This window comes from Nylanderia fulva, unplaced genomic scaffold, assembly GCF_048542155.1.
Source record: "Nylanderia fulva isolate GAGA-0341 unplaced genomic scaffold, ASM4854215v1 Scaffold3, whole genome shotgun sequence".
NCBI classification, from domain to species: Eukaryota; Metazoa; Arthropoda; class Insecta; order Hymenoptera; family Formicidae; genus Nylanderia; species Nylanderia fulva.
Window position 1 is genome coordinate 6,349,093 of NW_028190368.1, and position 26,731 is coordinate 6,375,823.

The following is a 26,731-nucleotide window of genomic DNA, read 5'->3' on the forward strand; positions in this document are numbered from 1 at the left end:
GCTTATTTTATCGCGATGTAGACTCTTTCTATTGAGAACGACGTGATGTCATCCGAGAGAAGAAAATTATACCAAGTTTTGAACGCGTGACTCGTCGTAAAAAAAAATATATTATACTTCGCGATTTCTCGCATAAATAAAATCAGTCTTGTTTGCTCGCGGCTGACAGGAATCTACTTTATCTACCAATGATATGGCAGATACTTGTTATATCGACCGAATACGTAGTTCTCTAAATCGCCGCACTGCGCGCATCTATAGCTTTATTACACCTTCGTATTTTCCTGTGCACTTCGTTCGGTGTGTGTTCATAAAAAGAATTATAAATTATAACATTTTCAACAAAAATTAAATTGACAGAAGACAAAGCCTGTGTTTTCATCCAAAATAATATAAAAGAGAACCGTGTAAGTGTGTTTTTCAAGTAATTTAATCGATCTATGGAAAATTGAAAAATTCTCGTGAAAGTATATATATTAATTTCAAAAATAACGCATAATTATACTCTATTTTCTGTATCTCAGCGACACGTAACTCCCGTTCTTTGAAGACTCGAGATTCGATTTCTAAGCGTTCCAATTATCGAAAATGGGAAAAAGAATAAATTAAAAAAGATCGATATGTACATTTTTATGGTTGCGTAAGAAAAAATTATAAATACAAAAGAAAATAATTTTATTATAATAAAACAATAATAATAATAATTAAATATTTTAATACAATAAATACAAAAGATCTAAAATTTTAGGGTTGCTTGTCATCGAAGCTGCTCGCGCCATCGGACGTCACGTCGTCGTACTATAACATCGTCGTCGACGTCGTCGTCGTCGTCGCGACTTCACCCCCCTCGAGGCTCGAGCTCTCCGCCGGGACGGCGCGGTTCAGCGGCTCAGCTTCAGCTCGACGGAGCTTGAAGCGCCATCGAAGATGGCGACCGGAGGGTAGGGTCGGAGACACGCTTCGCTATCGGCAACCTCTTCCCCGGGTGGAGACGGCCGCCCGCCCGCTCGAGTCGGACTCTACGGTGAGTAAGACGGCCGTTCTTTGCCGCCCTGCCGAATATATATGTATATACGTCACGTGTGCGCGTCGCACCTGTCGGCGGCGGCCGCGGGTAACTAACTACATCGCGCGCTTCGGCGCCACGCCGCGCCGACGAAATCTCGCGATCCCCGATGCCTTTCGGTAAGTTCAATGCGCACAGATCCGTGTCACATAGAACGCGTCGACGAGAAATGGGAGCAACGCGCGCGCGTGTGTGTTTGTGTGCGTGTATGCGTGTATCGTAAGCTGCGAGCCTAATCTATGTACGCGAGAGAGAAGATATTATTGAATGCGAGCTCCGGCGAGCTGCGAGGAAAGTTACTCGAGGAAATATATTTGAAATCGTGTGCGGAGAATAATTTTGAAAAACAAGTTTGTTGTGGTAATGAGATGAAAATTAGAATAATTTGCAATTAGTTTTTGGGCAAGCTTTTATAGACTTTAGATTTTCGAGCCAAGTACTATATATACTTTATTGTCTTTCTTATTATATCTCAAATGATTATATAATATTTAATATATTAAAAATTTATCTAGAATATATAATACATAATATATAATATATATTAGATATTTATTAATATATATAAAATATATAATATAAATATAGTATATAATTAATATATAAATGTATAATATATTAGATATTTTTTTAAATATCTATAATATATAATATAAATATTGTATATTTGATATAAATGTATAATATATATTAGACATTTATCTATTTACTATAAATTTTTATAGATAAATATCTAATTTTATTAATGCTAAATGTTGAATTAAACGTCAGACATTTGGAGTAATATAAATTGAATGTATTAAACATAAATGTAAAAATTTTTCTGTAAAACGCGTTAGCGAAAGATCTTAATATCTTCTCGAGTTGCGTGTGCCAAGTGCGATGCAATTTTGTTAACGAAGCATCACCCTAGAGCGAGGCGCGCTTTATATTTCTCTCATCGTTAGCCATGCCGCACTCCTCAGGTTGCTCCACTTTTCTCTCACAAGCGCCTCGCACACGTCGTCAACGATGGTGACAAAAATTGATCGGCGCGGTTAGCAGATCGGGTCACGTATAAAGGTGGTGCGAGCTTTCAATCGCGCGATGTAAATGCCCTCCGCGATCAATGCCTCCGCGTATACAAGGTGTCCCATCGTCAACTGTATAAAGTATTAATGATCCTTTCAATAGGGTTCGCATGCTTTATCTTTTTCACAATGTAAAAGCTTTCGATCATTTCTGCTTTAAAAATATTAAAAATTTGATAAACTCGAAGATTTCTCACTGACTGAAGCTTTGAGAAGAATTTATTTTAATTTTTTTTTTCTGAAATTTATTCCATATAATATTAAATATTATGATTGCTGATTTTTATATCAAAATCGAGTCGATTAACAAAATCGATAAATTGATAAAATAATATGTTAATTAATTGTAACTTTATTGCTACTAATTGAACATCCTATATATCAATATAAGAGACATTGCCCTTGCTTGTTTTATTTTTACTTCACTTAATTATATTTTCTATATTCGAAAATACTTAAATATTTTATTTTCGATTTATATTTTACTGATGTATTTCACATCAAAATTTAAAAAAACTAATCACATGGTATTTAATATGATATAGTATTATATTATATCAAATATAGTATTATATTATATTATTATTTGATATAATAATGTATTAAAGTTTAATTTGCTATTTGTATTTTCATCCCTACTAAAATACTAAAAATACTGATATAAATATATATATATATATATATTGCCATACTCATCAAAGTTGAAATAAAAAATGCTTTCGATATTAGTGAGAATCTCATAACAAAAGAAATCTAATTAAAAATCATCACTTCATTATATTTTTGACAATAATATTGTAAATAGATAAATTTATATATTAAACTATGTATTATTAAACTAATTACTTAATTTATTTACTTTTATTCATTTATTTTAATTCTATTTTAATTGTCGTAACTGTTAAAGTGCCTTATTTTTTATCGTAACAAATTTTTCTGTATTTATCTAACATCTGTAAACATAAGCAACACTACTTATAATTAATAGGACGTATAATTTAACATATCTAATTGGAACTAGTAAAGAATTGCCTCCGTGTTTCTAATTTCTTTCAGATGGTGGCGGGTTTCTCCGGTTTTTTTGCTAATTCAGGATTTCATCGGGATACGCAGTGGCTAAAACATATTAACATGTGCACAAATTCATGTCGGTTTTCTCTCGAAATGGAATTAACACGCTAACACCCATACTTCACTCTTCGTCAACGTCTAGTCAAAGAGATAGGGAAAAGAAAGAAGAGATATATAACTCGGCGAGCACAAGAAAATCTTCGATTATTCGGAGATAAGGATCGACATAATATACGAGTAACGAAACCAAAGCGTGTAAATATAGAACCAAGATAACCGAGCTGATTCACACACAGAGGAATCTCGACGGTCATCCTCCTCTCGAGAGGCGTCGCGCTGGTGATATCATACCAAAGAAAAATCGATCTTATACTATAAGTTCCTGTATCTGCTCCATCGCCTGCAATCAAGTAACGAGATAGAAAAAAGCAAACAATCATTGGGGAGATCAAAACCTGAGTAAAGTCATCGTTTTTTTTTTTTTTTTATCAATATTGAGTTAATTAGATAAGATAATTAAGGACCGCAAGATTTCATCGCTCGAGGTATCGTGTTATCGAAGTACTAGAGAGATTACGCTTAAGTGGGATAAATGAAAAGGAAGCGCGTAAGCAGATTAGCTGAGAAAACATCTTGAAAAAAGGCGATCAACATAATTGCGAAACGCATATCGGGCCGGATATCGATTCGACGCGGGACGACGACTCGAAAATTGCGACGGGTTGATCGAGTTCCCCGGTAACATCGATGCGGTGTTGGTCGAGTCAGCGTTTCCAATTCAGCGATCGCAGGAAGCAACGTATTTTAGCGAAAGGATTCCCTTTCGCTCAGAAGGACGGCTCATCTTTATCTCCGCACGAGTGGATGCAGCGAGAGGACCAACGCATTGTTGATTTCTATGGACCCTTCTATCACTCCAGAGACTGAAAACAACAAGCCGATCAGTCAAAGATAAAATCCTGAAAGGCTCGAGGTAAATAAATTTTCGTTATCTTCTAAATCTTTTGATACCTGATGTTAAACGAATCTCGTACAATTGCGGTGTAACTAACAGTTAAGATAACGTTTAATTATTGGAAAAATTGATGATCGATCGGAGGAATGGAGAATTTAAGTTGTCAATAAATTGTATACCAAAACCACAACAGTTTCTAAATAAGCGTATTCCGTAGGGAGACTCGAACGCGCCGCTTATACTTTAAAATCAATGAATGCTGAAGACGGGGAAGTCGCGCGGAGCACACATTTCCAATGTGCGGACTTTATCGAGGAATCCCCGAGAACGAATTAACTTCGAAGTGAAGCAGGCGATAAATGCTGCGACGAGTAGGCGAATGCCAGGGTGAAAAAGGTGAGAGGTCATAGACATAAGAAAGGAAGGGTTGCGCTGACAATCGCGCGGAGGGAGGCCGAGGATCCGTCTGGAAGAACGCAGAAAGAGCGACGGGGTCGAGAGGAGTTTCAGCGGACACACGAGGGCAAGAGAAAGAGAGAGAGAACGAGAGAAGGAAAGACGAGAGGGAGAAGAGCCCCCGTCGGGAGGGGTGCACATCGGGCTGATATCGACCGAGGATTGCGCTTGCGTGGAAAAAGGCGCGAGCGCAATCGCGCTCCAAGAGAGCAGCGGCGTCCTCAGCGTCGAAAGAGGAAGAGGAACCTCTCGTTCCCCGACGTCAGTCGATCGTCGCGCCGACGAGGAACGGGCTGCCGGCCCGGGAAACGACTTCCGTCTGGTAGAGGCCAGGCCAGGGCAGGGCCCCGCTGTTACGACACGGTGATTCCAACGCCCGCACTGGCCCGCACTTCCGGGAGCTGCCCTGCCCGGGCGCGATCTCGCGGTGAGCTCGACTCCGCTCGGCATCGCGTCCGAAATCGTCACCGACGGGGAAAAACCGGCGCGGGCGGAGGGGAGGGGAAACGGGGCAGGCGAGGTATATCGGGACGATAAGAGCGCGATAAGCGAACCCGCGCTTTACAAACGCGCCTGTGTGCGCGTGCATATATATATATATATATATATATATGTGCGGTCTCTTCTCTTCTCCCCTTTTGGTCTCTCTCTCTCTCTCTCGCTTTCTCAGTCTGACCTCGCCGCCGTTCGCGCCGATAAAAGACGAATCCCCGAGTTTTCTTTGAGAACAACCGCGTCGCTACTAGTTCGGAATTGACGATACCACGGTGCGGTTATTAGGCACACATTAGAGTAACGAAGATTAATATATCCGGATTCAATCGAATTCGTCAAACGTTTCGCTGATAACGCTGTCGCCTTTTTTCCTCTCGGATTCGATCGCACGACATGAAGCGACATCGATGCCTGGCGGTTTCATGGAAGTGAATTAATTAGCGTAATAAATTCAGAAGTCGAGCAATCGCGATTTTTTTCTGGACTCTCGAGATTTATCTCTATAGAAAATTTGATCTCAACTTATCTATTGTATATAGAAATACGATTTCAATTACCTATCGGCGTAGTTCTTCGGGGTAGTAAGACGTGTTTACGAGTTTGATCGAGGGTAGAAAAGTGATGACTGATGCGAGTTATCTAAAGGCGAGCAATTGACACGTCATACGGTATGCTGAGATAATCAAAGTCAAGCGTCGAAGTCTCTTGAGGCGTTACATCGCGATCGCGCTGCCTGTGGCAATGATCAGCATGCAGCAGCAAACGGTCTTGAACCAGATAGCCGGTTCCGAGCAGCCGCAGGAAGAAGTTCAGCTGACCGAATTGCTGCCAGTGAAGCAAGTCACGCATCAGGGAGAATATCTTCAAGGACGGCGACGCGACCGACGCTCTGAAAGCGCTCAGAAGTTTTTCAGGTGATTGCGAGAGCTTCGAGTTGCGAGATTACAACTTCGAGCAGTCGGAACGTCAAAGCGGCAAGCATCGACGATCGGAAGCTCGTCGAAGGCGAACGGACGAGCTCAAGAACAATACTGAAGATGTAGATTCCGATGAAGAGAAGACTAACGACGAGGCGACAGGGAAGAACGCGAAGAAAACGCGAGGCGGCAAGAAAAATGGTCCCGTGAAAGCGTCGAAGAGGAAGTTGGCAAAATCGAGTAAAAGGAAGGATGATGACGGCGATTGTGGAACGAACGAGAAATTGATCAGGAAGAATCCAGCCGGATGCGACGAAGCGTTCGCGCCCGATTACGAAGAAGAAGACGTCGACGAACAGCTGTACTTGGACTTGGATAACAGAGAATGTTTTAAGGACGAAGTATACGTATACAGACGAGAACCCCTGGATCCGTGTTCAAACTCAGAACCGGAAGAATCAGGAACAATCCGAGATCCCGAGATCCAACAGGACTTTAGCGAGAAGGATTACTCCACTACGGATGGCGATCTGTTCGACGGAGCTGCTCGGCGAAAGAAAGATTTTGCTAAGAACGGTGAAAAATGTGAGACGTCCAACGTCGATGAAGTTGTCGAGAAGGAAAATTCCGAGAAAGAGCTCAGACTGAAGATCGACGCTATCATTCAAGCGAATTACCTGTTGGAGCGCGAGAACAACAACGTCGTCGATTCCGAAAAACTCAAAATAGCGGAGAATATCAGCAACTCCTCCACTATCGCCTCAATAAACGCCGAGAGCAGCGACAGCTCTCTGTGCGACTCCGTCGAGACGAAGAAGGTGATGAAGAAGAAAAAGAAGAAAAAAAAGAAGACCGAGGAGACTACGCAGGTGAAGGACCAGAATCCTCAGAAGAAGTATTGCTGCGTCGTGTGCGAGGCGCGCTTTAAGGGTAGCGGTGGTCTGCGGAATCACTACAAGGTGGTGCACGGCGCCGGACCGGTGTTCAAGTGCGACGAGTGCGGCAAGGAATTTCCGCTGAAGGAACGGCTGAAGTTGCACGTGCGCACGCACACCGGCTTCAAGCCGTACAAGTGTCCGGAGTGCGATAAGAGCTTCGCGCGAGGCGGTCAACTGGTGCAGCATCGTCGCACCCATAGCCAGGTCAGACCGTTTCGCTGTGGGTTGTGCTCCAACAGCTTCACCTGCGCGGCCAATCTATCGCTGCACGTGAAACGTCACAACGGCCAGAAGGATCACAAGTGCGATCTATGTGGACGCGCTTTCGTGCGCCGTGACGCCCTGAAGAAGCACCTGGAGTGCTTGCACCGTGACGTCAAGTCGTTCCTCTGCGCAATTTGCAACAAAACCTTCAAGGGCCATCTACCGCAGCACATGAGGACGCATGCACGTGATCGTCCACATGGTTGCGCCACGTGCGGCCAGCGATTCGCCCAAAAGTCCCAGCTGACGGTGCACCAGAGGACCCATTCCGGTCAGCGACCGTTTCGTTGTCTCGTCTGTTGGCAAGCTTTCGCTCATTCGACTGCCCTAAAACTACACACCCGTCGTCACACCGGTGAACGACCTTTTAAGTGCTCCGAGTGCAACGCTGGTTTCACTCAGCTGCCACATTGGAAGAAGCACATGAAGTGCATACATGGCAGGAACGATCCGTACGGCTGTAAAAGTTGCAAGAGTTTCTTTAGGATCAAGAGCGACCTGGAGAGCCACGAGAAGACCTGTCATCCGGAGACGGAAGTGGAGGACGACAGTAGCGGTACCGCAGGCAAGCCGATCTGCGGCTCCGAGATCGTCGAGAAGAACTCGGTCACTGCGAAGTATAAGTTGATGACAGTGGAGAAGATGCGGCTGCTGTTAGCGGTGTTGCTGAAGAGGATCAGCAAGCAGGAACGATTGGACGAGCTCGGCTTCGGTAAACGTCTCATCGACGACGTTCTCCAGGATTCTCTTGTGTCCGCTGGTAAAGAACCGGTCACGGGAGATGGTTTGTCCGAGCTCGAGGCTCTCACCCGAAATCTGGAACTCTTCCTGGAATGGACGGTCCCGAAGGAGCACTGGGAGAATTTCCGTAGGATGAAAAAATCGCCCGAGGATATTCTGGAAGTGCTTACGGCTACGTAAATATATATATATACATATATATATATATATATATATATATATATATATATATATATATACACACACGCTTGCTAACAATAACTTTATTATCTTCCTGTCGGCGTGAAATTTACAAAATAGCAAAAAATCAGATTAACAGTAAAATCATCTCGCACGCGTTTATATGAACGATGGAATGTTTCAACAAGTGTCTTTTTTTCTGTGCATTCTTTCTCTAGTTATATGAAAAAATTACATCAAAATTTTAGCGTTTACAGTTCGATATCCATTATTATCTCTTTTTCTAATATTTCGATATTTTTATTTTAATGTTACATTCATTTTTTCACGAGATTTATGTATAGATTTTAAAAATCTTTACATTTTTTCTAGTTCAACAGGAGAGAAAAATCTTTTAGAAAATGAAATAGAAAATTGCGACGGTTGATTGATCTTTACATCTTCATTCTTAATAATAATAGACTAATAATAAATTCTTTCGCACGCAAGGACTATAAAGGACCGATGGATCATTTTTAATCATTCAACGGATGAAACAATCAAGGCAATAGATTATAGATTGAAATCGCGCGTATATATATTTTCTCTCTCTCTCTCTCTCTCTGTTTTTTTCTTCTTAGATTTCTTTGTACCGCTTGAAATTGGAAAATGCGTAACATTTCACCGTTTTCCGTGTGATATATATATATACAATCTATAATAATTAACAAATATGTTAAATAATCTCCTGTGGTGCCATGTGTCGTAATACTTGCCATACTAAACCAGTCAATATACCGTATTGCTTAGAAGCTAAATATAAAATATAAATTCGTCATTTTATTTATAACGTAAAGTAAATTAACGAAGAGCAGCGCGTTGTTGAATTAAAAAAAAAAGATACGAAGAAAACATACACATGTTTTTCTCACACGACAAAAATAAATCCTGGCACCGCGCTCCTTTACGCGATTTTACACGACTGATGTAGAGTTAGATGTTCTCTTGCCATATTTGTTAAAACATACATACATACAAATGTGCACATTAGTAAAGAATACGGCGGAGGCTTGCATTTTTGCACTTACATTTTATCGCAATTATAAGCAGACACGACTGTTCGTTATATACCGTATACCAAAAAAAAAACGAGGCTATTACGAGTCATTCGTAATTATGTTCTTTCACACATACAATCGTTATTATCCTTACATATTTATAAAAATACACATACACATATATATCTATTATATATATACACATATTTATAAATTGAATATTATATTATGAGATTTTTTGTTATGTGTTCACGGGCACGCCTAGAAAATTAATTGTAAGACGGTTCTGCGTGGCGTTCTCGTTTGTAGTTGACACTATTATTCGTTATTTATCTCATTCTTACATCATTGCGCTCGCGCGCAATTAACGATATGGCTTGATTAGCCACGGATGAGCAAACATGTTGGCGTGTTATGCCATTGCCGTCTTTAGATAGTCCTAAGTAAATGTGAACAGACAATAATGAACGAAGATTGCAAGATTAGTATATTAGTCATTGAGAAAAAGATATATATTATATCCATATACACACATATAGGGTATATCGAACATCGAATTATGATTTTTTGTGGAAAAATGAGTTAAAACATACGGAATAAAATTCTTTCACACAAAACTTTGTTATCAAGAAGATTAAGTCTTTAAAAGCTGGAAAGCTAATAATGTACAAAAAATTCATTTTATATTTCACATAAGGAAATCGTCTTATTTCGATCAGACTAATTTAATTAATTATAATTTCCGATATACTCTGTAAATACATGTATATAAATTAATATGGCTGCGAGGGGAGAGGAACACGATACATATCTTATTTTGATTCTAAAGATGCCAAAAATTGCGGAAAAGTGATCAATGAAAAAAATATAATTACGTGCAATGACACAAACTCATTATCTTATACATAAATAGTTCTTTTTACAAACGATGATTGTTGCTAGTGCATAAAATAAAAAACAAATAACTTTATATTCTTAGAATTGAATAATGTTAGTCGCTCGTGTGTTCGCAAAGAGTTCCTTTCCTCGACCTACCATTAGAATAATTTCTCAATCGTACGTACGACTAAGAATAGTGAAAAATATACTGCAATCGACGTGCAGGTGCTATTTTATGCAATGTAGTCCTCCGAAATTTGAAAATTTATTGTACAATTCGTTTTCGGTACGCGAGACGATCGCAATATGGTATCGAATCCAAAGACTTTGTTACTTTTTTCATTGCCAAATATATTGTGTATTTACCGTTACGTTACGTTTGATATAATTTCAATTTTATTATTAGCAGCTAATGTAACGAGATATATTTTGCATTGTGCGTTCGCAAAACAAGAATCATCATATATGTACGAGCGGCGCGTATTTATATGCGTGTGACGCACCTTAATGTATTAACATGAGCGTGCAGTGACTTGCGTTTTCAAATTTATTCGGAAGATCGAAATCTTTTACGCTTTGGCTCGCGCAAATGCAAATAAGGGTCGTAATGCATTTTGAATATAGATCGAGGTCAAAGAGTCGTCTTGAATAGTCAATGGAAGACGCGTGGCTTCCCTTATTTCTTGACTCGACACATCAACTATATTCCTCGATAACTTTAAGCTATGTGGTGCCAAAGCGAATAAGTTATGCTCGCGAAAATAATTGTGGTTCACGTTATCTACATTTTTTTTGCGGACTTTATATTGTACATAATTTTTCCCACAAAATTACATTTTTATTGTAATCATAGATTTTTTCTCGTATTTTTTGCAACATCGATAAAATTAGTACATTATTGTTTTTTTAGTGCCATAAACAATAGTCATTTATATATGTATACTGTATGATGAAAGAAGACAATTTGAATAAACATGTTTCTTTACTCGCTCGTCTTTATTAAAAATTAATTTATACGTATTATTCCACAATTATATAAACAGTGTTTAGTTTCACACTTTATCAAATGAGGAAATATATATCTCAAAATATAATATATACTTCAAAGTATAATATTTAATATATATATATTGTAAAATATATGTTTAAAATATCTTAAAATATCTATCACTTATATATAATATCTAGTAACGTAAATATGTTTTTACCTCAAATATATATATATATATATATATATATATATATATATATATCACATATGTTATATTAATTATTACACTATGAGATTTACACATGTGATCATAAATTTATATAAAATTAGTAGTATCGTTTATCACTGCTTTCATTGAGCTATTAATACCAATTAAATACAAATAATTGCCTCATGTCCACTTGCAAGCCAGTGATACTCAGACTCTGAAATAATTTTTATAAATATTTTGAAATTCATATATTTTCTTTAACTAAAATATTTTTTGCTATTATTCTTAAACATTTATATTCAGTATAAAACTTACAGATGTAAAAGTATCGTATTTAAATCCTATCTCATTCTTATTTAGGAGTACTTTGGACACTTGTTTCTGTAATCCCAAAATTTGAACTTTTGCAAGAATCACCTCTTCATTAAAAGAACGATTTATTTGTGTGTTTAGTAATGTCCAGGATGACTCATTCTTAGATTTCATTGCAGAGAAAGATAACCACAAATATTCCTTCTTTTTTACCGAATCTGTAGATTAGGAAAAAAGTAAGATCATATCAAGATATAACAGGCTCCATTTAATTGTACAATATATAAGTTATCTTTTACCTATACTATCACCATCATCCCAATACAGTTCTCCTGTAGCATTTCCAGCTTCGCTTAATGCTACTATCAATTCAAAATTATTCTTTCTGCTCTCTGTCGTCGTTACACCCGGTTTCTGTGCTGGAAGTATCGAACCTCCACGAATCAATAATGGTATTTTATCGATCGGTGCGGATAATGTATAATGTTTTCCAATAGAAAAGAAGAAATGAAGACTATAATAATCATACCACAGGCCACGTGGTATATAAACAGCTACATTCGTTTTATTCTGCAAGGTATAAATTATATTAATAAAATATCGATGTATTTTATATGTAAATATAAAATGAATAATTAGAGATGGAAAACGTACTTCTTCAAGAACTGGATTAATCATAAGCGCACTTCCCCAAAGAAATTGCGTATCAATGTCATAAGTCTGTTGATCATTGATGAACCTATATCACGCACATTATTAGTACAATATAGGATATACATATATGGGACAAAATATTGATACATACTCAAAAAATAACGGACGCGCTACTGTTTCGCCAAACTTATGTGCTCTGAAGAATAAGGTATACAAATACGGTAGAAGTCGATAACGTATTCTGAGAGCATTCTTTGACGATTGTACAACTAAATCGCCCATAGCAACTGGATCCTGCTCCTGTATATAATATATAAACATATTTATACATTATATTATAATGAAATATTTCTAGAACTCTATTATTAATTCATATTTTGGCATTTCCTTACAATTGTACTGTCGGAATTATGATTTCGAGAAAATGGATAGAAAGCACCAAGTTGCATCCAGCGATTGCACAATGCTGCAGTTGTATTTCCATCAAAACCACAAATGTCAGCGCCTACCATTGGGATTTGATAGAAGTTGAGTGATAAAATAGCCGGAATGCTCATCCTTAAATCATGCCTAAAAGTTTTTTAATTAGTAAATAAAAAAGTATAATAATATAACTAAATGCATTGTCAAAGTGTCTACTCAAATTTTGTAAAAAAATTCCCTGATAAAAATAAAAAAATAAAAAATTTCAACAATTTTTTATAAAAGAGTGATGGCAAATTTCGCCCATTTTTTGGGACCTCGAATTTCAAACTTTTTTTTCATGGCAAATAGTACTATTAGATGAAAACATTAATCCCAGTAAAATTTCAAGATTAGCATAGGCACGGTTCTGGAGATACAAGGGAGAAAGTGATGATTTTTAGTCAGTTTTATGAGAAATTATCACTTTCGCTTCTTCATATCTAAAGAACCATACCTATGCTCATCTTGAAATTTCCCTGGGATTAATGTCTCATCATAAAGTACTATTTGGCATAAAAAAAGTTTAAAATTTGAGGTCCCAAAATTCGACCCTATAAAATGGGTCTTTTCTGCTATCACTCTATAATTTGTACAAGATCTTAACAATACTAAAAATAGATTGTAAAAAATCACATAAAATTTTAATAAAAACTTAAATATTGCCAAGATGTGTATTAGATAAACATTTCTTAAGTGCTAATAAAAGAAAAATAAAATTAACAAGTTTTTAAAAAAATTCCTTGAATCTAAATCATATGAGAATTCCTTGATTTTTTAAGATTAAACAAAGTTTCCTGAGAATATTAGATTTTAAAGATTTTTCCCGAAAGTATATATCCTGATTTTGCAATTACCATGATGAATAAACATCGCCTGTCCAATGGCCCGCGTAATGACCGTGTCCTACCCATGTTGAACGCGAAATTATAAATGGTCTTTTCTGTCTGATCTTCCTCAGGGCACTGCACATAGTTTAAAATGATATATTTTTAGACTCTCTGTAAAATTTGGAAGATTATATAAATTATATATTATGTAAATTATATTTCTATTTACTAATTTGTTGCAATCGCTTGACTAGTTCCATAGGTATTGTGAAGATTATAATGAGAACCCAAATAATGTTTTGCATTCATGCACAGAGTCTTCGTAGCGAGTAAATTACCGACAACATTGGGTACATATTCGGGATAATCCAGATTGTTATACGTACAGCCGTTCTTATGACCATTGTAGAAGTTTGATGGTTCGTTCATATCCTTAATATATAATTAAAATAATTTGAGTAATCGTGTAATTTAAAAAAAATTTTAATTCAGTCAAAACTTACGATCCATGCGCCATCGTACGCAAAACTGTCATGCATATTGCCCATCATATTTGCATAGTACTCTATCGTTTTAGGATTTGTAAAATCAGGCCATACTGTGGAGACCAAATTCCAGACTTTGCCAATGAAAGGTTTATGTGTTATACCGTCTTTTACGAATATATCTTGTTTCATTCCTTCGTCATAAGGTAGATAAGAACCACTTTCTTCGGCAGCAGATATGCCAGCATCTATTAAAGGAATGTAATGCATTCCTACCTGAAATAAGAAAAATTGCTGTGATATATTTGCGATTTTTGCGGATTGTGTCATAATCTTTTGTGAATATTGTACATTAATATATTATACCGAGTGAATTTCGTCTATAAACTTGGGCAAATCTTTGAACTTCTCTTTATTATATGTAAAGTCATTGTTTTTGTCCATATAATCCAAATCATTCCATTGGGTATCCTATAAATATAATAAACACAATATTTATAATTTATAATTTTCTTACATATCTTAAAATGTGTTTTATAAAGTAGCAAACATTACAAATGGAATTCCGGCTGTTCTCGTTCTATTCCATACTGCTCTAGTTTTGTCCAAGGTTTCATATCCAAATCTGATGAATACACAGAATTTGGTTATTTATCATATATTAAATATATATTAAATATATACTAAATATATTTAATATATATTAAATAAATTTAAGTGATATAGTACCTGCATAAATGGAAACCAAGGGACCAATAAGGTGGCATGAATGGTTTGCCTACAATTTCTGAATATTGTTTCACCACATCGGCTGGGGTTGGTCCCAAGAAAAAGTAGATATCAAAAATACCACCAATTGTCCTAAATGTTAATGCCGGTGTAGGCTGCAATATCACCTCTAAAAGATATAAAATATTTAAACTATTTTAAAATAATAAAACATATAATATACTATAAAAAAAAAAAACATACCCATAGCATTACTGTTTAAAAATAAAACTCCATGAGCCATTCCAGAATCCTCAACAACAATATAAAATGGATGAGATCCATATAAATTTGCCTAATTAAAGAAACAAATAAAAGAAATATTATAGTATAGAATATTTGCAATATACTGTATCAACTCATTTGTATGTAAATTTAAATTAAGCAACATACGTTTTCTGTCGGTGGTTGATCTTTGTTAAATAAAGTAAATGACTGCCAATTAGTATTTAATTTTAAGCTTGATCTGTGTTCGCCAACACCATAAATATTGCTCGTTGGCAGCAAAGTGGTTATTTGCAGGAACTGATCAGCAAATATGAAACCTCCAATCCCAATAGAATTAAATCTACATATAGAATATATATTATAACATAATACTACTAAATAATATATTCATATTTTATTTATCATTAAAACTGTGTAACTTGATCTATGCAAATTTACTAAAACTTTAAAACTATGACTCTATGAACATATAACAAATATGTACTTACAATGTTGTGCCATCACTGACTCTATCAATCTTAAAGCCAGGTTTTACATTATCACTTTTAAAGTGATATGCTGTATCACTAGTTTTAAATAAAAATGGTTGTGGATCTGATCTAAGTGGCCATGGTGGCTCGTATCGGCTTTTCAAGGGATCATATATCTAAAAAAGTATTTCATAATTGTTTTCTTATTACATTACAATGTAATATAATCTTTTATAAATATATTATTACCTTTACACGCAAAATTGAACTGTCTATGCTTGAAGCTTCAATCTTTACAAGAGGCACATCATTCTTGTATATAGATTTTTTCTCTTGGTTGAGAAAGCCTAAGAAATTGCTACCATCACTACTTTGGTTAATATATTTATACAGATTCCATTCCTCAGGATAATAACAGTAAGGAATAGATAGTGGTACACGTCCTGCAATTTTTTTTCTATCAAGAGGATTCCAACAACATCCTCTGTCTGTACAGGAAAGTTGCGATGCTCCATCCTCTGGATGACAATCAAAGCGTAATGATTCAGGAACATTGGTGCATTGCTTTAAACATCAAATTAATATGATATATAAATAGAATATATAATAAATTGTCTCTTATAGGAACAAAAATTTTTTTTACTTTTACTTACTTCAGCATTATTAAAAGTGTTTTGTTCAAATGAATTTTCTTCTTTTAAAGATATTATTTTATAATCATACTTTTGTTGTGCAATGTGTATATCAAAAGAATCCATTAATATATGCTGAGATTCTTCATTTTCGGTAGTATTATCAGGCATAAAAATCGTAAACCGTATTTCTACATTATAGTTATTCATGGTGGTGATTACTGAATTTGTAATCTTAGATAAAGATGGAAAACTAAGGTGGCACAGAAATAAAGCCACAACACACACAAAGGATAATATTATCATTAATCGCTTTAATCTTATACTATTTGCATTATTCTCGTTATTGTTCTCGAGATAGTGTGCATCTTCTCTTTCATGGCTTTTTGTTAATGGTTTGTAAGATCCTTTATTTGACATTGTAATTGCACAATTATCAATTTCTGTCACAATATTATTTGAGTAATTTTTTACCACTGAATTATCCCTCTCTGATTTTTTAGGGGTTTTGTGCCCACTTGCTGCTACATCAATCATTTTAAATCAAATATCATATATCAAAACCGTCACAGTTTTTACCTAGTTGTAGCTAAAAATAGTAAAGATGTTAAAAGCACATTTTATATAAGAATCTACTTGTACACAAAATAATTGTTATTAATAAATTACTTTAAAAAAATAAAAAAAATAAACATTTTATTATCTTAACAATATATGAATTCTTGTCTTACGCAAAAGATGTATTTTTAAATTTATTTTTGATTCTAAATACATACAAATATAAAAATATTGTTTCTAAAATATTAAATCCTAACCTCTCTGTAATCTATTAAAATCGCACTATATAAATAGGCGTTTTTTTATTTCAATAAATAATATTTTTGTCGCATCGTATATCTGCGTTACACAAAACTTACATTAATAATTATTATCAGAGAACTCTGCGTTCCGAACCGTCCGACTGTCTCTCCTCATGACACATAATAAAATGCGCAACTGTATTTACGCGCATCATGTATCATTCGCATGCGTCATTTCATGTTATTCGTTTGGATTTTTTTCTCTTATTATTGAAAATTCGAATACATTTGTAAAAAATGAAGCAGAATAGAAACTATTATTATTAATTCAATATTTAATCTAATTTGTTTTGTTGTTAATCTATTATCACCAGTACTATGTATTCGCACGTCAAATTTGAATTTGACAAACGAAACATCTCTGTCATAAATCATCGGTCAGCTGAATCAGAGTTCAATGTCCGATATCTTCGCAGCGCACAGCATTTTATAATTCAACTCTTGATGTTTTTCATAGCTTATCAAATTCCCTTATTACTCATTGTCAGTATGATAATAAGAGGATGTTGCAGATAGTTCTAACAAGCAACTATAGATAGAGAAATTGTGAACATTTACTATATTATTGAATTGAAAATCACATTACTCAAAGCAATCAAAAAAAGTTGTATTATAATTGATTTAAAAAAATCTTTAGATTTTTATCGTAGATTTTAATCAGCAACAAACAGTACATTTGTATATAAATTTTTATACAAAAAATGTATTTACATATTTTGCATGGAATTATTAGGACAGTTCTCTTTTTCTTCTTCACATTTTTGAACAATACCTGAAAAATTATACACAAAATAATTTTTTTGGCGTCTTATGTAAAAAGAAGTTAGATGATATTACATAATATATTGTCTTACGTTTGCAAATTTTATTTAAAGCACTAACAGTTGGTGAATCCGGCATTTCTGTTACAAAATTTTTACCCTCATCACAACATCTGGCTAGCAATGGATCCAGAGGTATCGAGCCTAAGAACTCTACATTCAGTTCCTTTGACATTGTTTGTGCACCACCTGTCGAAGCTGGGAATATTTCTGCAGTACTCTGTATATAAAGAAGTTTTCCATTAATTATGTATTTATTTTTTTTTTTTTGCATTATCTTTAAATCTTATTAATCTTACCTTGCATTTAGGACATACAAAGATACTCATGTTCTCAACTACACCCAAGATTGGAATGTTTACTTTTCTACAGAAATCGATTTCCTTTCTGACATCTAAAAGTGCAACTTGCGGCGGTGTTGTAATGATTACGGCACCTGTAATGCCGGTTCCTTTGAGATAAGATGTGGCTGATAAGTGCTCGTCTGATGTACCAGGTGGTGTATCCAGTATAAGATAATCCAAAGTACCCCAGTCAACTTCCGACAGAAATTGTCTGATCATACCTGAAAATATATATACATTTATATAGAATAAAAAATAGAACTAATATAATAAAAATCGAAAAAGATTAAACTTTAAATACAAACCATTTTTCTTTGGTCCTCTCCATATAACTGCATCACTGGGACTGCTTAGCAAAAATCCAATTGACATCAATGACAAATTATCCTCGATATACTAAAACCAAATAATAATATGCAATATTAAATAATAGTTTTTATTATGGACATAATATTCCAGTTTCAACAAATTTACTTACTACAGGTGACCATCCTGATCCACTCTGATGAACTTGTTCACCAAGTGCTCCAAGTACTCTTGGTTGCGATGGTCCACAAATGTCAATATCCAATACTCCAATCTACGCACATAAAATAAAGGAATTAAAAGTTTAAAATGCAATTTAAAATGTAACATTTCAATATATTACAAATTAATTAATTAATATTTTTTGCACTTGTTTATTAATATATTTGCTTTATTTATTTTGATTTAAAATACTGCAAAAGAATTAGGACACCAAAACTTTGATAATCAATAAAAGACTGGCACAAGTTGATACGACATACATATATACAGGTATTAGTTGACTATAGATATTCTATCTGAGGTTATTTCCTAGCAAACTAACTGGTAGCATTCACTATGTTAGAATGTACATTGAAAATCACATGGATGTACTTGGAATAGGCAGAAGGGTGAGTTTGTTATACCAACTTGTTTTTCAATCTTGCTATAAGTGTGATTTGTTATTTATGTAATAAATACAAGGCATTTATTTATAAAATAAATCTAAGATATAAGAAATTATTTCTTTATATTCTCAACAACATGTTTAACAAAAAACATGTTTTAAACATTACATCACTTTAGTTTTTCACTTATGATTAGTTATAACTTATTTAACTTACATTTCTTTCGGAATTATTTGCCGCAAGGCATCTGGATATCAATGATGTCACAGTACTTTTGCCAACTCCTCCTTTGCCTGAAAGCACTAATAGCTTATTCCGTACTGAGGACAATCTTTCTTTGACAAGTTCTACGCCAGGATCTGGTTGCTTAGTGGCTCCAGATGAGCACAATGATTGATTTGGGCATCCTGCGCAAGCTGAAGCTTTGCCAGCATTATCACTTTGAGTTCCAGGACAATCTAAAAATATATTTTTTAATTTCTTTAATATTACAAATACATAACAAATAATAAAAATAATTTGCAAAAAAAATTGTTTAAATTGTATTATATAAAATATTATATACAAGAAAAAGATAATATAAATATGTAAATTATAAATATAAAAATATAGGAATATAAGAAATATAGAAAATAAGAAAAACTTGAAATATAAAAATTGCAACATAATTATTACAACCTAACCTAACCTTGAATCTTTTGATATTTGACATATCACAGGCAAGATAAATGACATATTATAATGATGATGTAATCTTAATGAATGTTAAGTTATTTTTACTAATTTAATATATTTTAAAAATGAATTAAGATATCAAAAAGTATATATTCACGTTCGGGAGCTTCGCTAGGTACATCTGCCATGTTGATTCTTCATAACTACTATTATCATAGGTCATAGATAATAGATAACATATATATATATATATATATAAAATAAAAAAATAAAAAAATAAAAAAAATTTCTCATATATATATATATACATATGAAAAATTTTTTTTTAATATTAATTTTGTAGTGTAAGTACTGTCAGAGAGAAGAATTCTCTCTGGTACTGTATTTATATATATATATAACTCCAGTGCTACTATATTTTTAAAGAAAATTTTCTTATGTTTAGAACTCTTCATTTCACTTAAGTTTTGTTAATAAAAAATTTGGTTTATATGTAAGATATAATAGTAAAATGCTTTTTACTTAAGTAATAATTATATATGTATATTATATATTATAAGTATATGTATTAATTTCTTATATGTATAATCTTATGTAAGTGATTTCAGTTATCATGCTATAATTAAATTTTTATCATTTTTACAACTAAAAAAATGTTCTTTTAATAATTTAAAAAAATCACATTTTTATATATGCTTCAAAATTGAATAAAATATATAATAAAGGCTTTACTACTTTTGTATTATAAATAATTCTAATAATATGCTAAGACTTTAATCTTATTTTATATAATGATATATAATATTTAAATTCTTTAGAGTTAATGTATTTTTTACAAATTTAATTTGTAGCAACTTCAGCCATGGAGTACAGTAGGAAGTTCAATGCCTTATATGGAACCAATCTTTCCAATTCGTATAGGTGATTACACCCGTACACACAACTTACTGCCATGGAGACCAAATGCTGGATTTGAGAATACAGAAGTTATTCCCCTGTAAGTACCTTCAATGTCTCTTCTAGCTATAAATTCATTTACACCTTTTCTTTTTTATTATTCCTACAAGAATAGTTGTAAATGTAACTCTTCAAATTTCTTATATATACAGAATATTGATCTAACAAACTTTGATACTACACCATATTTCTGTCAATTTCTCTTATCTTTTTCTTGAACGAATAACACGAAATTACTAGTACATATATTATTATTTCGCAGGGCTACAAAGTCAATATCAAGTTACACACTAGATACGAATAATAAAATGAGTACACGACCGTTGAAATTTCCAAATTTGATAATGGGCTATCAACGTAATCCTGTTCATGCATCGCAAGCCGCCCTTTATACGAGATATACACCACATGAATGGTTCCAAAAACAAATAAAATATTACAATGAATCAAGCTCACAGAGACATTATTCTGAGAGAACGCGAAATGATGCTCTGAGAGTTATCAGGTACAGTAATTTTTTTTCAGACTATTTCTTTATATTTCCTATGTTATATAAAATATGTTATATAAAACTATAGCATTGTCTAAATCCAAAATTATCTCTTAGAGATGCTGAGGAGAAGATACAACATGGTCAATATGATACCAGTCGAAGACTTGGTGAAAGGATAAACGACATTACCTTTTGGCGTAATGAAGTGGTATCAGAACTGGAGAGAATGCTTCAAGAAATTGAGAGACTTCAAGATTGTCGAAGTGTCTTAGAAAAGGCAATACGAGATATTGAAGGACCTTTACATATCGGAGAGGAGTGTCTTTATCACAGAGAAGCTAGAAAAAGTAAGAAAAAAAAGTATAGAGAATCATTCTTAACTATTTCATGTATACAATATTATGTAAGAAGAGTTCTACTATCTTCTATTTCTCTCATTCTTATTTCTTAGGCACAGAATTGGTACACGATGACTCGGAAAAATGTTTACTACGAGAAGTGGAGCACTTACGAATAAATCAAAAGAAATTAGAAGCTTGTTTGGATAAATGCAAGGATCAGGTAAAATTTAGCCTGAATATTTTAATTTTATCTAATTTTTTCATGTTTATATAATTCTCTAATTAAAAATCAACATGTTAATTAATATTATTTTGTTTGAAGTTACGAAATTGCAGAGCTTCGCAGAATCAATTGGAACTGGATTTAAAGAATAAAGAGAGTGCCTTAGGAATCGATACTATTTGTCATCAGTTGAATAATCACACTCAAGGATTACAGTATTATTCTGGAATTGAAAAATATGACCCATGGTAATAAATGGTGACATTTGTAAATGATACTTCTAGCATTATACGATAACTACATACTGTTATGTGATTAGTGTTTCGGAACAAGAAACCTGGGCAGATGCAGTCAATAGAATAGTGCAGAGATCGCAAACAGAACGAAATAAATCATGCCAATTACGAACCACTGCCGAAAGTCTTATCAATAAAGTTGCTCAAGAAATGTGGAATACTTGGAGCACCACCAATAATGCTTTATCTCACAGATCTTCTGAATTACTGGAAGCTAAAACTAAACTTCAACAACATTTACAAAAGGTATGAAAGTTAATGCACGTAACTTTTTCAAATTAAATGTGATTCGTGAAATATTACAGGTGCAACAAGAAATATTCGATGTTGAGAAAAATTTGGAATTAATGCGCAAAGCTATTGCTGACAAAAGTTACGCGACTAAAGTTGCCCATACAAGAATGGAAGCGAGAATGCATCGTCCTGATATGGAATTATGTCGCGATTATGCCTATGCAAGGTGTGTATTATATTTTAATAGCTTGACAGCATTGTAGAATGTGAGACATTGTTTCAAATTACTATTTTCTTTTTGTAGTCTGCAGAAAGAGATTGATGAAATAAATCATCAACTTGAGAGAATGCACAAGGCATTGAAAGAACTCGAGAATCAACATCAGAAGTTACTAAGAACTCGAACCAAGTTGGAGCACGATCTTGCGATTAAAATTGACGCGCTATACATTGATAAAGAAAAAGTCTGCGGTCTTAGACGCGCGTATCCTGTTAACGCATTGTTTAGATTTTAATGGCTTGTTCTCTGTTAGTGCCATATTCTGAATACTGCCATTTACATTTATGAGAATATTTCATCATTTGGAATACACTCCTAGAGAAATTTAGGCTATGTGATATTTCCAATCCCTCAAAAATTTGAAAAAAAAAACATTAAATATTTATTATTCTGTACAATTATAGTAACTATTTACAATAATTACATTTTACTTTACTGAATGACTTCTGGCATAGCTTGGTATAGGCAGCTTAAATCCTGGTTTAGCTTCAAAGAATGTATAAGACAAAACTATTTCATTAACAAATTCCATTTTTGGATCTTCTGCGAATTCTGGATCAATATAGAAGAACACCGGCATATCAACCTTAAAACACAAAAATAACTTATAGTACATTGCTTGATTTAATCATATAAATTATATATTTATGCAAATGTTCAGAATTTTTATTAGACAAAAACTTAATATTTAAGATAAATGTTAAAACTTCTAGTTAAATGCACAAAAAAATAGATTGTTACATTATGTTCCATGTATGATGTTAATAAACTTACTTGTTCATGTGGGCTAAGCATTTGTTCTTCAAAACAAAAACATTGTATTTTATTAAAATATTGTCCTACTTCAAAAGGTAAAACATTATATGTAGATATTCCAATAACTTGTTTATCGGTTGGATTTGTGGCTGTGTAAAACGCTAAAGCTGTTTCTCCAGGAACAACCGTAATTTCTATTTGCTGCGGCTTAAAGTTCCATAGCATCGATGCCGATGTATCCGCACTAAATTTAATTTTAATCTTCCTATCTTTAACAGGTGACATTGTGGTCACTTTACTAGCATCATGACCAGCTGATATTGTTCCACCATAACTATATGACTGTAATAATAAAAGAAATATAGCTAACAAAAGATATATATAGTATATTGCAAATATTGTTACACTAATAACAATAATATTTATTGAAAAAAGAATAAAACTAAATTCATAACATTAATAATTATCCTTAAGGAATTAGCAATTGTATACCTGGCAAAACATCCTGTACAAAGGCACTGCAGAGTAACTCAATCCAACTATCAGAACACCAACTCCGGTCCAGTATAAGGTGGTAGAGCGTAATTTTTTTTTAAACGAGGCGTCAGAATAATTTTTCATTAAATTTCTCGACGCGCTGGTATGTATTTGTCTGACACAAGTTCGTGTCAATCGTTGACAGACATTAAAATACATCTTTTTGCCCTGTCAACTTTCAAGATTAACCTATAAGACTGCTCGGGATAAAGTTACGTGTCGTATATAAAATTAAACTCTTCTCAAAAGCATGATAATATTAAATTAACCAATTGGATGTAATTATTCTTAGTGAAGCACGCGTATCAGTATCGATATCATCAAATTCCGATAAAATTTGATATATACATCAATTTTCACGTGCCATACAGCGCATCGCGCTGCTGCGACGTCAGCGTCATCTTTACCAATTAATATTCGCGCGAAAGTTATTCATACAAATAAAATACTGAGCTTTAAAATACATTATTTTTAATTATTTGACATTTCACGTTTGACAATTCACGTAAATGTAACGTATTATTGTAATACAAAAACATTCGAAGCGTTTCATACTTATCATAGACAAAGATATGATTTAAAATTGACATAAGAAAAATAAAGCATTCTCTAACAAAATTCAAATTTATCATCATTTAGCGCGTTTTATATAGGAATGTAATGAAGTAGGCGCAGGCGCAGATACTTGTGCAAATGCGTGTTGAGTGTCGAGTGAAACTTTCGGTGTGCTTCGCGTAATTTAAATTTGTGTAATTATTCGTCGTAATCAGAACAATCGCGATTGGGGCGTAACGTGACTCAAACAGGTATGCTCTCGTTTCGTTTGTCGACAAATAAATGTTCGTAATTAATAATTCGCTTCGCGATATCGAAAACCAAACCTCAATTTGTTGGCAAAAATTTTCTTAAATTTATCCTAGTTCTATATGTAAATAATAAATTTCTTCATATATCTGAATTATTTTCTGTAATTCATGAACATAAATTTATAGCATAAGATAATATAGGAATTCGATGCAATATATTTTGGTCATAAAAGTAAAGGCGCGAAGTACGCCGACTTTGATCGCTGCAGCAGTATATCGAAGTATCGATTCGGTCCAAGTATCGAGTCTTGCGTGACGTCACGTATATCGATGCTGAATAAAGGAGAGCAACTCGTCATACTTCAAACAGTTCAAACGCGCGCGGATGTCGCGAGTGTTAATGTACTTCGATTTCTAATTCGCGTAATAATTACGATCTCAGTAATAATTGCGAGACGTGAAAGTGATCTTATGCGCGACGCGATTCGAATAGTGTCAAATGCTTTTAGCTCGTACGTAGAAAAGTGTTATAATGTAGTGTGCGCGATTTTCGGTACGAATTAAGGTTCGATTCCGCTATGTCGCGAGTGAGTTTCTAATGGAAATCGCAAGTGATATATTCTTATGTGATTCAAAAATATGGCGAACAAAGAAATGATCGGTAAGAAATTATTGTACTTTTTCAGATGTGTTTTGTCTGAATGTATATCGCAATGTATGCAATATTTAAAATGTTTTTCTTGAATTTATATGTAAATTTATATGTACATATATATATATATATATATATATATATATATATATTTTTTCGAAATGTGTGTGTGTGTGTTGTGTGAATGCAGAAAAGAAAGATTTTCATTCATATATTTGCAAAAAAGAAAGAATAAAATTTACATATGTATATATATATTTAAAAATGTTTATAGATAAGTGCTTACCAGTTGGATGAGAGATGGACAATCCTGAAGGTTCTATTGGAATCAGCACGGAAGGTTCAAGGACAGCAGATTGACAAGAGAGTATGTAGATAATTGTTCATAAAAAAAAGTAAATTTATTTCGTACATATAGTTTTGCTATGAAATCGATTTCTAATTTTTTTTCTCATTTTACAGCGCACGAGTGTTATCTCTGGTCTTGTCAATTCAGGTAAGAACACATACATAGTTATGGTGGTCGTAGTTGAGACAACTATTCATCGAAGTTTCTAAAAGTTTGAACTTTTTTATACATATCCATAATTTGTTAAAAGATTGGTTCGTTTTTTCGCAACTACGTCCAGCTCTATATATATTGTAATATTACGTGTAACTTACTACTTATACTTATTTTTATTTACTATCTAAATACCATATATTTATACAGTTTCCTTATATTTTTTTTGAAAATATTTTCTGAACAAAAGTATTCGCAAATAATTTATAAAAATAATATATTTTATAGTTATTATAGTTTTATATCTTAGTAGCAATTATTCAATTACAATAATATAATATTACAATATTTCTATCACATTTTATGAAATCATACGTTATTGCAAAGATATTGCATAAATTTATTCGATAATACAAAAATTTTGTTCTATATGTGATTTACAATAATCTGATCTACAAATATTATAAATATAATATTATAAATATAAAAAACAAATAAACACAAATATTATAATTTTGAATTGTTATAAATAAAGAAATTCATAGATAAATACCTTAGTACAATTTTAAATGCTAATATTATATTAACAATTAATCTTTTAGGTAATAAAATATAATAAAAAATGTATAAAAAATAAAAATGTTATTTTGTTATATTCTTTATTTGAATTTATCTAAAAAATTATATCTTTAATTACCAGTCTAAATCAGTCAAGACTATCTAAAAAATTATTGGAATATTAATGTAGTTATTCATGTTACATTAAATTATTTATCTAGTTATTAATAATAAACTATTGAATAAAATAATTTAACGTTTAAATCAGCAAGTTACACGTAATATGTAATATTACAATAAATTATTTGTGTGCAATGTAATTACATATATGTTGAATATGCAAACAATCAATTTTTTATGCCGATTGGAG

The 26,731-nt window shown here is 33.4% G+C and overlaps 5 protein-coding genes across 6 annotated transcripts; 2 read left to right on the forward strand and 3 right to left on the reverse strand.

Moving 5' to 3' along the window:
• Window positions 1-767: 767 nt before the first annotated feature.
• LOC114933538 (uncharacterized) lies at window positions 768-11,054 on the forward strand. The gene is given in 4 exon segments (XM_029306167.2): window positions 768-1,024; window positions 3,193-4,180; window positions 4,380-5,953; window positions 5,955-11,054. Coding segments are annotated over 2 exon segments (2,298 nt in total). The 5' UTR covers window positions 768-1,024; window positions 3,193-4,180; window positions 4,380-5,854; the 3' UTR covers window positions 8,154-11,054.
• Window positions 8,487-17,145, reverse strand: LOC114933533 (lysosomal alpha-glucosidase). Its single transcript, XM_029306162.2, has 18 exons — window positions 17,030-17,145; window positions 16,134-16,701; window positions 15,730-16,044; window positions 15,499-15,656; window positions 15,176-15,350; window positions 14,987-15,077; window positions 14,744-14,912; window positions 14,570-14,639; window positions 14,381-14,485; window positions 14,033-14,290; window positions 13,759-13,961; window positions 13,557-13,664; window positions 12,630-12,807; window positions 12,389-12,537; window positions 12,238-12,322; window positions 11,883-12,153; window positions 11,587-11,801; window positions 8,487-11,485 (listed from the first exon to the last, which is right to left on the reverse strand). Exons 2-18 carry the CDS (start codon window positions 16,647-16,649, stop codon window positions 11,423-11,425), a joined length of 3,129 nt encoding a protein of 1,042 aa, XP_029161995.2. The 5' UTR covers window positions 16,650-16,701; window positions 17,030-17,145; the 3' UTR covers window positions 8,487-11,422.
• Window positions 17,146-17,604: 459 nt separating this feature from the next.
• On the reverse strand, window positions 17,605-19,969 carry Nubp1 (NUBP iron-sulfur cluster assembly factor 1). The gene is made up of 7 exons (XM_029306164.1): window positions 19,884-19,969; window positions 19,268-19,509; window positions 18,616-18,717; window positions 18,443-18,533; window positions 18,093-18,358; window positions 17,827-18,013; window positions 17,605-17,744 (listed from the first exon to the last, which is right to left on the reverse strand). The coding sequence occupies exons 1-7, from the start codon at window positions 19,912-19,914 to the stop codon at window positions 17,680-17,682; spliced, it is 984 nt and encodes a 327-aa protein (XP_029161997.1). The 5' UTR covers window positions 19,915-19,969; the 3' UTR covers window positions 17,605-17,679.
• Window positions 18,964-23,331, forward strand: LOC114933534 (tektin-3). Its single transcript, XM_029306163.1, has 9 exons — window positions 18,964-19,054; window positions 20,578-20,723; window positions 20,946-21,188; window positions 21,291-21,523; window positions 21,628-21,737; window positions 21,840-21,988; window positions 22,060-22,282; window positions 22,342-22,496; window positions 22,575-23,331. The coding sequence occupies exons 1-9, from the start codon at window positions 19,010-19,012 to the stop codon at window positions 22,783-22,785; spliced, it is 1,515 nt and encodes a 504-aa protein (XP_029161996.1). The 5' UTR covers window positions 18,964-19,009; the 3' UTR covers window positions 22,786-23,331.
• Cox11 (Cytochrome c oxidase copper chaperone COX11) lies at window positions 21,285-24,239 on the reverse strand. 2 transcript variants are annotated; one of them, XM_029306166.2, is made up of 4 exons: window positions 23,799-24,239; window positions 23,325-23,648; window positions 22,975-23,136; window positions 21,285-21,514 (listed from the first exon to the last, which is right to left on the reverse strand). In XM_029306166.2, exons 1-3 carry the CDS (start codon window positions 24,000-24,002, stop codon window positions 22,978-22,980), a joined length of 687 nt encoding a protein of 228 aa, XP_029161999.1. In that variant the 5' UTR covers window positions 24,003-24,239; the 3' UTR covers window positions 21,285-21,514; window positions 22,975-22,977. The 2 variants fall into 2 exon arrangements, with proteins under 2 accessions (XP_029161999.1, XP_029161998.1); XM_029306165.2 differs by lacking the exon at window positions 21,285-21,514 and having other exon boundaries at window positions 22,909-23,136.
• Window positions 24,240-26,731: the final 2,492 nt, after the last annotated feature.